Raw genomic sequence first — 13,112 nt, 5'->3', positions numbered from 1 at the left:
CTTCATCTGTGATTTAACAATTTTCAAGGATTTCAAGATTGATTTTTAAAAAAAACTTTATTATGTAACAAAAACTGTTTCACCTTTGAAATTAACTAATACTAAAGGTACATCCACAACCATGTATACAAAATAACTGCTCATTACAAGTTATTGATACATATGATAGGAAATACACTGTTGTATATTTATAAATATCAAAAACTTTGGAGGAACAGTACAAGGGAAAAAATTCCAATACATGTTGTATCATTTCTTGAACTGTTGGTTAAAAGTCACCATGATATTGCTTTTGTTTTTATTAATGTTTTCATATTTTAGTGTAAATTAAAGTTCCACATAATCGATGTTAAAAGTCGGTCATGGCTATAATGCGTTACAACATTAATTTGTATATTACCAATGTTCCAAGCTCTTTTGCCAGGTAAACATCAATAAGATAATTTAATCATGACAGCCGTGTACAATTGTAGAGTATATAAACAACTATAGTACTGTTAATTCATTTATGTGGCAATGGGTATCAAATTTGTCATTTCGACCACATAAAAAAGGACACGTTTTTGTTGGTACTTTGTACACATACTCCAGGCCCTGTATTCATATTCTCCAAATATTTTGTGTGGAAAAAAGCACCTCAATCTCAGTCTGAAAATTCAGTCTGTAACTATTTTTACAATAAAGCTACAATCAGAAGTTTCAGATTCTTCTTAACTTGAAACCATTTGATAGATTTCCAAACCTGAAACCCTTTCTTGGATTTCCAAAACCTATAACACTTTATTGTATTTCCAAGACTGAAACCCTTTATTGGATTTCCAAGCCTGAAACCCTTTATTGGATTTCCAAGCATGAAACCCTGTATAAGATTTCCTTATTTGGATATCCAAAGTGAAAAATTTTATTAGATTTTGAAACCCTTATTTGGATTTCCAAACCTGAAATCCTTTATTGGATTTCCAAACCTGAAACCCTTTATTGGATTTCAAAACCTGAAACCTTTAATGAATTTCCAAACCTCAAATCCTTTAATGGATTTCCAAGCCTGAAACCTTTTACTGGATTTCCAAACCTGAAACCCTTTTAATGGTTTCAAAACCTGAAACCATTTAATTGATTTCAAAACCTGAAACCCTTTAATTGATTTCAAAACCTGCAACCCTTTAATGGATTTCAAAACCTGAAAAACCTTTAATGGATTTCAAAACCTGAAACCCTTTAATGGATTTCAAAACCTGAAACCCTTTAATGGATTTCAAAACCTGAAACCCTTTAATGGATTTCAAAACCTGAAACCCTTAAATGGATTTCAAAACCTGAAACCCTTTAATGGATTTCCAAATTTACATGAAACAGGTGCACTTTAAGTATCTTTTTGGGGAGGTTTTGAACTAAATCTTGAATTTCTTGCTTCAGAAAGTCTCCACAGTGCATGACTAACTGAAACAGATCCAAGTTTGTTGGCTTTCTCTAAATTCAAGATTTGAAGTACAACAGAATTTACACAAAAAAAAAGTATCCAAGGAAAACTTGTTTTTTCTTGTAAGATGAGCCAAAAATGTGTTTTAATCCAAATATAGGTGTGCAACCATACCTGTTCCCAGCACTGTGGGAGAAGTTCGGCCTCCAGTCTGGTGGGACCTACATGTTCAGCAAAGGCAACACAGCCAGCAAGAATCATATGCCTGCAATACACAGATAATAAATTCAGTAAAATGTACACATTGGTAAACACAAATTTTAACACCACAAGTAAGCAAGTATAACATTATGTATAAGCAATGCATCCACATAATGGATGGTAAACTGACTAACAGTGCATCCACAGGATGGATGGTAAACTAACAGTGCATCCACAGAATGGGTGGTAAACTGACTAACAGGGTATCCACAGAATGGATGGTAAACTAACAGTGCATCCACATAATGGATGGTAAACTGACTAACAGTGCATCCACAGAATGGATGGTTAACTAACAGTGCGTCCACATAATGGATGGTAAACTGACTAACAGTGCATCCACAGAATGGATGGTAAACTAACAGTGCATCCACATAATGGATGGTAAACTGACTAACAGTGCATCCACAGAATGGATGGTAAACTAACAGTGCATCCACATAATGGATGGTAAACTGACTAACAGTGCATCCACATAATGGATGGTAAACTGACTAACAATGTATCCACAGAATGGATGGTAAACTGACTAACAGTGCATCCAAAGAATGGGTGGTAAACTGACTAACAGTGCATCCACAGAATGGATGGTAAATTGACTAACAGTGCATCCACAGAATGGATGGTAAACTAACAAACAGTGCATCCACAGAATGGATGGTAAACTGACTAACAGTGTATCCACAGAATGGATGGTAAACTAACCGTGCATCCACAGAATGGATGGTAAACTAACAGTGCATCCACAGAATGAGTGGTAAACTGACTAACAGTGCATCCACAGAATGGATGGTAAACTAACAGTGCATCCACAGAATGGATGGTAAACTGACTAACAGTGCATCCACAGAATGGATGGTAAACTAACTAACAGTGTATCCACAAACTGGATGGTAAACTGACTAACACTGTATCCACATAATGGATGGTAAATTAACAGTGCATCCACAGAATGGATGGTAAACTAACAATGCATCCACAGAATGGATGGTAAACTAACTAACAGGGTATCCACAGAATGGATGGTAAACTAACAGTGTATCCACAGAATGGATGGTAAACTAACAGTGCATCCACAGAATGAGTGGTAAACTGACTAACAGTGCATCCACAGAATGGATGGTAAACTGACTAACAGTGCATCCACAGAATGGATGGTAAACTAACAGTGCATCCACAGAATGGATGGTAAACTAACAGTGCATCCACATAATGTTTATCTTAACATCTCAGGAAGAAGGTAATATTGTCGACATAAGCGGATGTTTAGATAAGTAAGGGGGAGGGGCTTAAAATAAATTGAAATTTTGCAAACAAGTGAAATTATTTAGGTAACCTGTCATCAGTGACTATGATTTACACAGAGAGAATAAAAAACAATGGAAATTTTGATTAAACAAAGACAACTAGTCTAACTACACTTGTACATTGACAACTTACATTTGTGCAGTAAACCCCACAATGTTTTAAATAAGGTACATGTATATGAAAAATCCATGAATTCAAGTATTAAATTATATGTTAGAAAATTCATGTATCTTCCAAATCCCGTTAGAAAATACAACCAACATGTATATATTACAAAATGGTAGTCCTTGTTTGATCTCCATTGTCAAACACGTTTCACAACACAATTCACTCTGACATTTATTATGCTAGTAGACATGGCTGTATAGTTGTTTATATGCCGCATGTACATGTACTTAAATTGGCCAAGATTTTGGTCAGCCTGAGACAACAACCATGATGCAGAGGCTGCCATGGGGATGAGGCTATTTATTCCTAGGGAAATAAAACATGTGAACAAATTAAAAAGTTTAACAAACATTATTGCAATATGTCCTACCTTCATTTAACTTCACAGTCAGATATACATTGTTTCAAAATATTGAAACTTTAATTTGGGTTTTACACTATGATTGTAAGCATGAACGTTTTTGTTGCAAAAAGGAAACTTTCACTGCACAATAAATATGTTCCAATCACTACGAAATATTGAAACAATTCTTTTATTTAGGTCTGTTACTGACTTCCTTTGATCTAAAGTCTTCGGCTTGCTTTGATGAAGGTGCATCTGTTATTGAAGGCGCCACTAAAGGTCCTCTTTGAAGGACCAATCAAATTCCCACTTGTTATTTCTGTGGCAAAAACAATTGTAGAACACTGAGACTTAATTTTTTTCTTCATTTGCTTAGTATATATACAGAATAATTCATTGCTTCAAAGTTAATTAGTTTTCTTTGAAGTTTCATCAAAACTATTTTTTTCTGCTACATTTTTCAAAAAGAAAAAATACTGCTGTCGTCTGGTTGATTGTAGACATTCCCATTCCATCTTCAGAGGTGGTAGCTTGTAGATAAAGGCTGAATATACCTCCCTGTTTGTTTATACAACATACCAATTTACAAAATGAAAAGCACAAATCTGATAAAAGATGCATTAAACTTAGTTCATTTAAAGATTTATAATTTCAACCCTGATTACACCCAGGGGGGCCCTAACACCATTATCGTCTGCGTGTTTCAATCCAAATGCAAGTTTCAATGTTAAAAACAAACCTGCTCGCCAACCATTTCCAGCTCCTGGACAAGTCCATTTTCAGCAAAGGGGTGTTTGCATGACTACTCATGTATGTAGATAGAAGGAAATAATATATCTGCTTCCGATATTTACAATATCGACTCAAGCAAAGGAAAAGAATGACAACTACAGATTTGCCTTTCACGTTGATTTAAGAAGTGGTGTAATTTCTATGTTCATGTATGTAAAGTGATATAACTCTAAACTCTCCACTTTATGGCAATTAATGAAATTATCCCTCAGTTACCACATAGGATGAACTACGACACTATATTTTCTGAGGAAAATAAACTAGCCCATATTGTACGCAATATGGCACTGTATTAGTATGGAAAATTCGTTAAGCATGAAATAGTAGAGGATGCCAGGTGTTAGGGCCATTCTGGTTACAGTCAGTTTAAAAATTATTAATCAACGAATGAATGACTAAGTTCTATTCACTTTTTAACACATTAGAAATTTCCATTATTGAAATCAATAGGAGTGTACAAACAAACGGGGAGATATAGTCAGACTATAGTCAGGTAGCACTAATATATTGGTCACATTACGGCATACAGTACCAAGGCCACACATCAGCATAAGCAGATTATGATATAACAATGCCCTGTTAGGCAGTTTGTCAATATGAATAAAAGATTTATGTAATAGATTCCAGTACAATTTTATAACCATGTTTGGGGCTTCCTGTCATGGTGCCATTGAATTTCTCCACTCCCAACAAGACTATATACAATTTTTAAGAGCCCAAAATGTTGTTGCCAAAAACATCACCAGATGGTATATTTTGTTGCCAGTTAGGAGAAAAAAATCACCATTTGCGACACTGACTAAGCCCAGTGCAATCCCTGCCACAGAATGGATGGTAAACTGACTAGCAGTGTATCCACAGAATGGATGGCAAAGTGACTAACAGTACATCCTTCAGAATGGGTGGTAAATCGACAAGCATGTTCATCAACAGAATTGATGGTAAACTGACAAATCTTATTCTGAATGGGATTAAGAAATCTCATTGTTCATACCAACAATGTGACTATACTGTTTATGCAAATAATATACAAGAGGAAATGTAAATCTCTATTCATTTGTTGACAATAGCAACAGCAATGGTTGTAATGGAATTGCTTATGACTATCTGGAATAGAATGCACTTGGATTTCGTTTCTGTGTACAGTGTTACCTGAGGGTATTTACAATGGGAAAATTGAGTTTACCTTGAGTACACAGGCTGTGCATTGCAACATAGCCAGCGTACATATAGGCTCATGTTAGATTCAAATTTTCACATTAAAGAAAGTCTTGTAAGTAAACGGTCCACTTAGCGGCACAATATCCCTAGCTGTAGAGATATGTGAATTGTAATTTCCTATCTGTATTATAGGATATTGTTTTGTTTTGTTGTTCTAATATTTATTTTGCGTTTAGTTCCAAACCGTGTAAAGCAATGTTAGATTTTATTATAGTCTGTTTTCAAGCTCACCAGTATACAACTGAACAGAAGTATGTTCACATTAATGTTGCATGAGTTAAGGGACGAGAGAATATTACTTCAAGTTCTGTAAGATTCTCTTCAGATACAGGTTCACATATGAACCTGATTTTGATAACCTTATATGGCAGTCCCGATGATATGATTCTTGTAAAACGATCAACTCCACTTACACTCATGCTTTATGTATGTCACTCCATTTTATACATGACTATGTCACTGATATTACACAAACCATTCGTGGTGACTCCTTGATCATCAGGCAGAGTGGTGGGGCTGAAATCATCTTGTGGTTATGAACTAGATGCCGCAAGATATGTCCTAATTTATATTAAATTAGTTCTCAATATCTGAGTAAAAAATTGTTACTATTTTATAAAAACCAGTTATCACTATTTGAGTGAAACATTGTGGCTGTTTATCTGAAACCAGTTATCACTGTTTGAGTGAAACCATATCACTGTTTTGAAAATTTACGTATTGGTAGAGTGATTAATTATTGTTCCTTTTCATGCTTAATTGCTTTGTTTAATTTCATTTCATATATTATTGTTGACTTTTTGTTTTCTATTACATCTCACAATTTGTTCTAATTAGGAACACTATCATTTTTGGTTATATTGTTTCAGTTAGCGTTCAGTTATTTAACTCAGTGTGCATCTTTGTGTTAAAAATCCAGACTTGGAATTTAAGCACACAAGTCTGTGGGATTTTTTTCTTCAATCTTTAATCATCTATAAATAAACATTGTATTTTCATTTATTATTCTTAGTGTCTTCATTGAAATCTGACCCCATTCTGGTTCATCTTGTTACAATGGTAGCCATGATGTGTGTGTGTGTATATATATATATATTGGTAAAAGTTTTAACAGATGGCTCAGAGAGACATGAGATCATTCACCTAGATATAATCTACCTCAAAGCCGAATGCCAGAATTATATAATAATTTCTGAAACTTAATTGGGGGTGAGGGTGTTAATAATTGCTGCCATACTGGATGGCATATCAGCGTCATTTGTGAAAACTGGAAAGTCATGATATTTAAACACTGGCAGCTTTAAACACAAATAACACTTTAAGGAAGCAAGTATAACAGTAAGCAAGAGCAGTTCATTATGTGTACTTTTCATTAATTTTCTGGTAAGGATTTCAAATGATCCATTAGAAAATGTTATCAAATACAAGAAAAGGCTTCAATATAATAGACTCTCCTCGTTATTATGGCAATGCATCAAAGAAATATCAATGCCAGTATCAAATCAATTGAGAATGGATGGTAAACATGATAAACATTAAAACAGTTGATTAACAGTTATGCCAGCAAGGTGAGATTAAGGTAGAATTTTATGTAAAACATCTCATCTACCATTCAACTAATAGAAGAAATCTTAAATTACAAAGCAAATATATTTGTCAATTTATTTTATTTTCATCAAAAGCAGTCCCCTGTAAAATTCAATGTGATATTAAGAATAACTAAATCATTCATGAATTATTTCATTCTCAAGAGACTTTTAAAATCTGGCACCATGAACTGTTTGGAAGAGTGGTTAAATCTCTCAAAGGGACATAATAATCTGCATTTAAATTTATCAAAGGAATATAATTTGTGATTAAACCCTATCAAAGAGACATAATTTATAGATAAATCTAATAAACTGACATCACTACTGCTCAAATTTATCAAAATCAAAGAGCAGATACAAAAAACATGAGTACAGTAAAAATATTTGTCACCTGTGAAGAGCACAATGAGGTTCCATACACATTCTCTTATAAGTCTAATTTTTTTACCGAAAATTTCATTTTATGCAGACTAGAGGCCGTCTTATAAGTGTCACATACAAACATTTTTTATCAATCTAGGGGTAATATTGGAAACTCTAGACATCTGCAGTACATAGAAATATACTGTCAATTCAAATATCTTTACATTTTCATGCCAATATTGCCATTTAGAAATGCATATATGGTATGCCCTGTATTAACCATTACTTGACAGTATTCATTACACAATACTTGTATCAACAGTTATCTGATTTTAATAATTTGAAAATATTACAGGTACAAATTGTATTACTGAAGTCATAACCACCTTCAAAGCCATTGCCATCACCTTCAGTCACTGACGCCCATGTCTCCCTATCTACTAGTATAGGCAAGACAAAAAACTGTTGTTACCTTTGCTCCTCATCTGGCTTTTTTATCAAATTGAAAAGGATGTTGAGAAGTTTGTCTCTCTCTTTAGAATCTGGATGTAACATCGTAGTGCAAATAATCAGAGGAATCAGCTCCTAAAAAGAGGCCAAAAAGGAGGTTTTAGAATAGATGTAGAGATCATAAAGTATGATTTAAAATAGCGGTAGATACCAAAAAGTAGGTTTTATAATAGCTGTAGAGACAGAGAGAGGTTAAAAGGTAACTGTTTATTGTTCAGTTACCCAAAGACTCTTATCTTCCTCATGCATACGGCACAATCAAATTCCTTTGCCAATTAACACCTCTGAATAAACAGCTAATTCTTGTTTTAATTATGATATCCACTGTCACCTGAACCACATGGCTATGAAGAGTTATTATATGCCAGTGTATCCCCCAGGAGTGTAAAACTGAGGATTAAAAAAAAAACTTGGTGTAAAAACTGGGGGTCAAATAAAAAATCTAGGGTTCAAAAATGTACTGACAAATTTTCATTTGACTAATACTTTTTTAGCTTGAAATAGGATATTGCAACTTGCACAACATTCTCTCTCTCTCTCTAAATATACAAATAAACTAACAAACCAATGCATTGTTCATTAAAGAATAATTGTAATAGTTCATTTTTCTTTTAAAATCATAATTTTAACAGTCTCCTTATAATCTTTTTGAAGCAATATTATAGACCAACACATTACATACAAGCCAATACAAAAAGCCTAATAAATCTGTTTAACCAAATGGCAGTTAATTTACTGCCTATCATAAAATGTGTACTATCATCGATTTCATTGTACTTCATCCTTGAACAAATTTATCCAAAAATCAAGGAGGCTAATGATTCATTTTGTTTCTAATAAGTTACACTTGAACTTTAAGATCTTTCTTTTATTGCAGCAAAGTTAGAAACCAACAAAATCTGCAATGACCCCCTGACTGTGTAATCCAAATAAACGCATTTGTCTCGGCAAGTTTACTGATTTCTTTGTTGTGAAAAAATGTCTTGGGTTATAATGTGTTCTCCAGATATCTTGTGGCGAATGAGTGCAGATTTTTTAAAATTCTTAAAGCCTGCCATGAAAGGATTATTCACTTTTGCAGTCTTCACAATAACGCAACCAGATGTCACACCGGAAATCCTATTGGATGTGCCGTATTCCAGTCAAGGGAATTATTTTCTCCATTTTTCATTAAAGTTAGATCCACAGTTACTCTTTTGTGTTCTGCTTCTTTCACTTTCTTCGCTAATGATTCTTAGTGCACAATGTTTTAATCTGTAGATTACTTTCTATTGCAACAAGCATTGAGGTTAAACATCAAGATGACATCTTGCTGAGCTTGACGAAATCAAGTGAGAGATCACGAGATATGGGGAAGCTACTCCGTCATAACATTGCCTATGCTAGTCTGGTTCCTTATTTCATACGTTCCCTGCATTGTACTCCGCTATACGAATAGAGGAGCGCAAAATGGAGTAAACAAAGCGGGGAACCAGTCAATGCCTATGCTCGAAGTTAACATGATGCCACCCCTCGTCCAATGCATTAGATATTAAATAAAACCTGATTGCATTATGCAAATCCTTTGCATCAAAAAAATGTATGCGTCAATTTTTTCCAGCGTGCATCCCTGATGCACAAATGTGCCTAAAGGGAAACACTGACAGGCTGATTAAATATTCCTTCAGCTAATTCTAGTCATGGCCAGGCTGAGGACAAAATTCCCACATATGAAATCAAATTAGTGACAATACCAGCTGGGAAATGTGGCTACCCCCACCAAAAAAACACAACATGTCTATGATCTGCAAAGGCCATTGTCGAACAGCTGTAGATATTGTAATGACAGGAAATCACACACAACACTTATTCTTCCTACTCACCAATAAAATATAACAATTGAAGGTTGTATCATAGAAAAGATCATCAATTAAATGTTAATTTGATATAAAAAAATATTAGATGGATTCAGAACTTGTTTTAAAATGCACGAGCTACACTGTGGTAGTTTGTGACAGTAACATCCATAGTAAAGAATACTCATTAGACATATTAACGACTGAAAGCAAGAACTATACAATGAAGACATCTTTATGCAATAACAGTGCAAGCACTTGAAGGATACTGTATAAGAATCAAATTCATTGAGTTACAAGTTTATGACAGAAAATATATCACTATACTGAAACAATAGGGCTATTTAAACAATGGTCTATGGTCTTCACTTTGGCATATACTTAAATATAACTTTTACTGAATAAGAATAAATTAAATGGCATCCAAACTAATTTTCAACCACACCTTGTATTTTGTTACAGTTACCAACTTAATCAAGGTCATTAATTAAAAATATTCTTTATGGATTTTATGCTGTAATGGCCACTTTCCAGCATTAATGAACAGCAGTAGGATTTGTAATGTGAAGAAGAAATTATTCACACTAATTACATTCTTTCACTGATGAAGATAACAAAATAATGGCAGATCAAAGTATATAAGCAGATTCACAATTAACAAAACAATAACTCTTCAAAAATGAGATAAGCAAAGGCCTTTCAACAAGTTTAAAAGTAAATACTCATTTCTTTTATTTCCTTATCTGCTATTTTATTATTCAATGCATCAGTTAAAAACTTACACAAGGCTGACCCATATTTACTTTTATCATATAGATTAAATCACAAATATTCTAAGCAAACAATTGGTTTTCTGGCAAATCTAAGTTTTACATTGGTCATTTTTACTGCTGTCAGAAACCAATTTTTCTAGTAAAATGTTTCTTCGACTATGCTCATCGACTCATAATACCTTAGAAGAACTATTACCACATCACAAGTCCACCCATCCAATATTAAAACTTTGTCGCTAAAAAGGTAGCAACCCACCTAGATGGTAGTTAGAGTGATGTCTTGATACCAGGATTGGTGCCAAATCCACTGAAATCATCAGTTACTACTGGAGAAGAAGGCATGCTCTCTATCTGGATATAACTGCAGGGAGGCTCAGTGGGTGTATGTGTATTATGACTGGGTAAGTATTAACAAAGAAACATAATTGTCTAGAAACAATCTGTTTCTTCTCCACATACATAACCCAATCATAATACCTTAAGAGAATAGGTACTAGATGAAAGGAGTTATATCCCCTTACTTGAAAGAAACCATCTTTGGTCCCCAAAGGTATGAGATAGCTTCTAGATAACCCAACTTGAAAATAGACTCAATATGTTGGGAAGCAGCTTCAAAAGGAAAATTATCATTATGAAAGTTGGTCCAATGGTCAAAGGTTTGGCCTTCATTTGGACAACAGATTCATTGTAATGGGAGCCCAAGAAAGGGACCAAGGACTAACATGTCTGCTGCTACATCAAGCAAAACCCAATAGGCAAAGAAATTCTCCAGCATATAGGCAAGGATTCTATTATTGTACTAATTCAATTTTTGTTCCTGGGGTAGATGTAGTCTGTTTTACCTGAATGCTGAGTTCCAGACCTAGCTGAAAGGGTACAAGGTCAGATATGTCCTTGTTGACCAGGAGAGTGTGAATGAAGAGTGTAATATTTTATACCATGTCTTGCTCCAAAATATAACTGGCCTGATGTTTTTGTAAGTTAATAACAGGGCTTCTGAAAGCTGTGTGGGTGGGCATGCAAAGTCATGCCTCTTGCAAGTCCATAATGACTGCATAGATGGATGGCATTTTGAACCTGCTGATGCATTCTATCATGAACCCAAATGTGTAAGAGTTGACTGAATGTACTTAGGTTCACAACTAGGTGAAGAGTGCTGTGTTTGTAAATTAAGAAACCCTGAACAAAAGAGGAGGAGCTTAATGTGATACTGATACTGTGTCCACTGGAAACCACTTTTTTTTGGTCCATACAAAATATTGGAGCCTTCCACCTCTCGGGATCTGTGATAAGGCACCTTGTAAGTATTTAATTTAAGATAAAAAGGGTCTCTCAATTTACTGACTGCCTTTTTTCCGCTTTAGTTTGGGAGAACTGTGATTGTCGACATTTTAAATTCAGTAGGACTGCTTTCCTGTGAATGGTGCTCTAGGTATGTTCTAACTGTAGCTGAGACTGTGAGGGATGGAAAGAATGTATTCTTGGTGGCTTGTTGCAAATTCTATCAACCTGATCATTAAAGAGGAGATTTGATCATTAATGTTGGAAGCATAGCTTAACCTATAATGGTCTTTACAAAGCCTGGAAGTAGACAGAACTGCATCTGTTTGCAACTGTTCTATGTTCATGGCTGCTATTACATGTATAGCTGTATGTTTACGAAGTGGGCCAGTCTATAAACATGCTCACATGTAAGTCAGTCGAGGCTTGGGGTGGGAGAAAGTAATTTGTGTTCCATCTGTTGAAAGATAGCCATTAATATTAGATACAACATTGATTCCATGATCACAATGTTATGAATCAAATGATGGGTATCCAAATGGAAAATGGGTGTGTGGGGTTTATGGAACCACTGACAACAATTAGAGAAAAACATCTGTAGACACTAGGGACTTGTAATTGACAATGAGGAGAGCCCAAAATGTCAGTAATTTTGTCAGATTGTGGGGGCAATTGAAAGTAGATTCTTCTGTATTCAATGAACACCTGATGTTGGAAATGTAGATCAGGCAGGCGATGTAAAGGAATGAGGAGGACTGAACTCTGATGGGATTGGGTGAAAAACTTCTTCAGTCCAAGCCTGCAAGTCTGAGTTTCACTCATAATTTTAAGATCTAAAAACAACATATGGAACTTAAGAGCAGTTTTTGTCATTTTTGGATTTAGGTAGTGAAGCCAGTGTCTCTTGTTCCACCTGCAAAGAAGTTAGAGAAGAATGTTGAGGGTGGCGCCTCACTACCTTTTGCAGCACATGAGTTAGATCCTGTTACTTCCAATGTGTCACAAATTAGAAGCTCATTTTGGGTGGCAAAGGCTTCAGGAGGAGTGAAGAGACATCTCTTCAGAATCAGAGGCACCTAGATGAACATCATACAGTGGAAGCATCAAGAGGTACTATTTGAGTTAGATCAATCCATGTGAGTGCTGATATAGACTGGAAGTCCTTTGGCAATGTGTGGGTTAGACTGATCCATAAGAGTGCCTTTATAAGCTGAATGTCATATGCATTAGTGCCTAGCAGCACTATGG

At 34.8% G+C, this 13,112-nt stretch overlaps 1 protein-coding gene across 1 annotated transcript in view; it reads right to left on the bottom strand.

The window, feature by feature from the left end:
* Window positions 1-13,112, bottom strand: part of LOC149780719 (RAB11-binding protein RELCH homolog) — a 188,522-nt gene that overhangs the window by 143,189 nt on the left and 32,221 nt on the right. Inside the window, exons 10-11 of the mRNA XM_089937770.1 lie at window positions 7,938-8,050; window positions 1,595-1,685 (exon numbers count right to left, since the gene is read on the bottom strand). Coding sequence (XP_089793896.1) covers window positions 1,595-1,685; window positions 7,938-8,050 — 204 coding nt within the window. The remainder of the gene's footprint in view (window positions 1-1,594; window positions 1,686-7,937; window positions 8,051-13,112) is intronic.

This window comes from Sinohyriopsis cumingii, chromosome 16, assembly GCF_028554795.1.
Source record: "Sinohyriopsis cumingii isolate HCF-2022 chromosome 16, ASM2855479v2, whole genome shotgun sequence".
Lineage (NCBI taxonomy): Eukaryota > Metazoa > Mollusca > Bivalvia > Unionida > Unionidae > Sinohyriopsis > Sinohyriopsis cumingii.
Note: the sequence above shows the minus strand (reverse complement) of the source record. Positions and strands in the feature narration are given on the sequence as shown.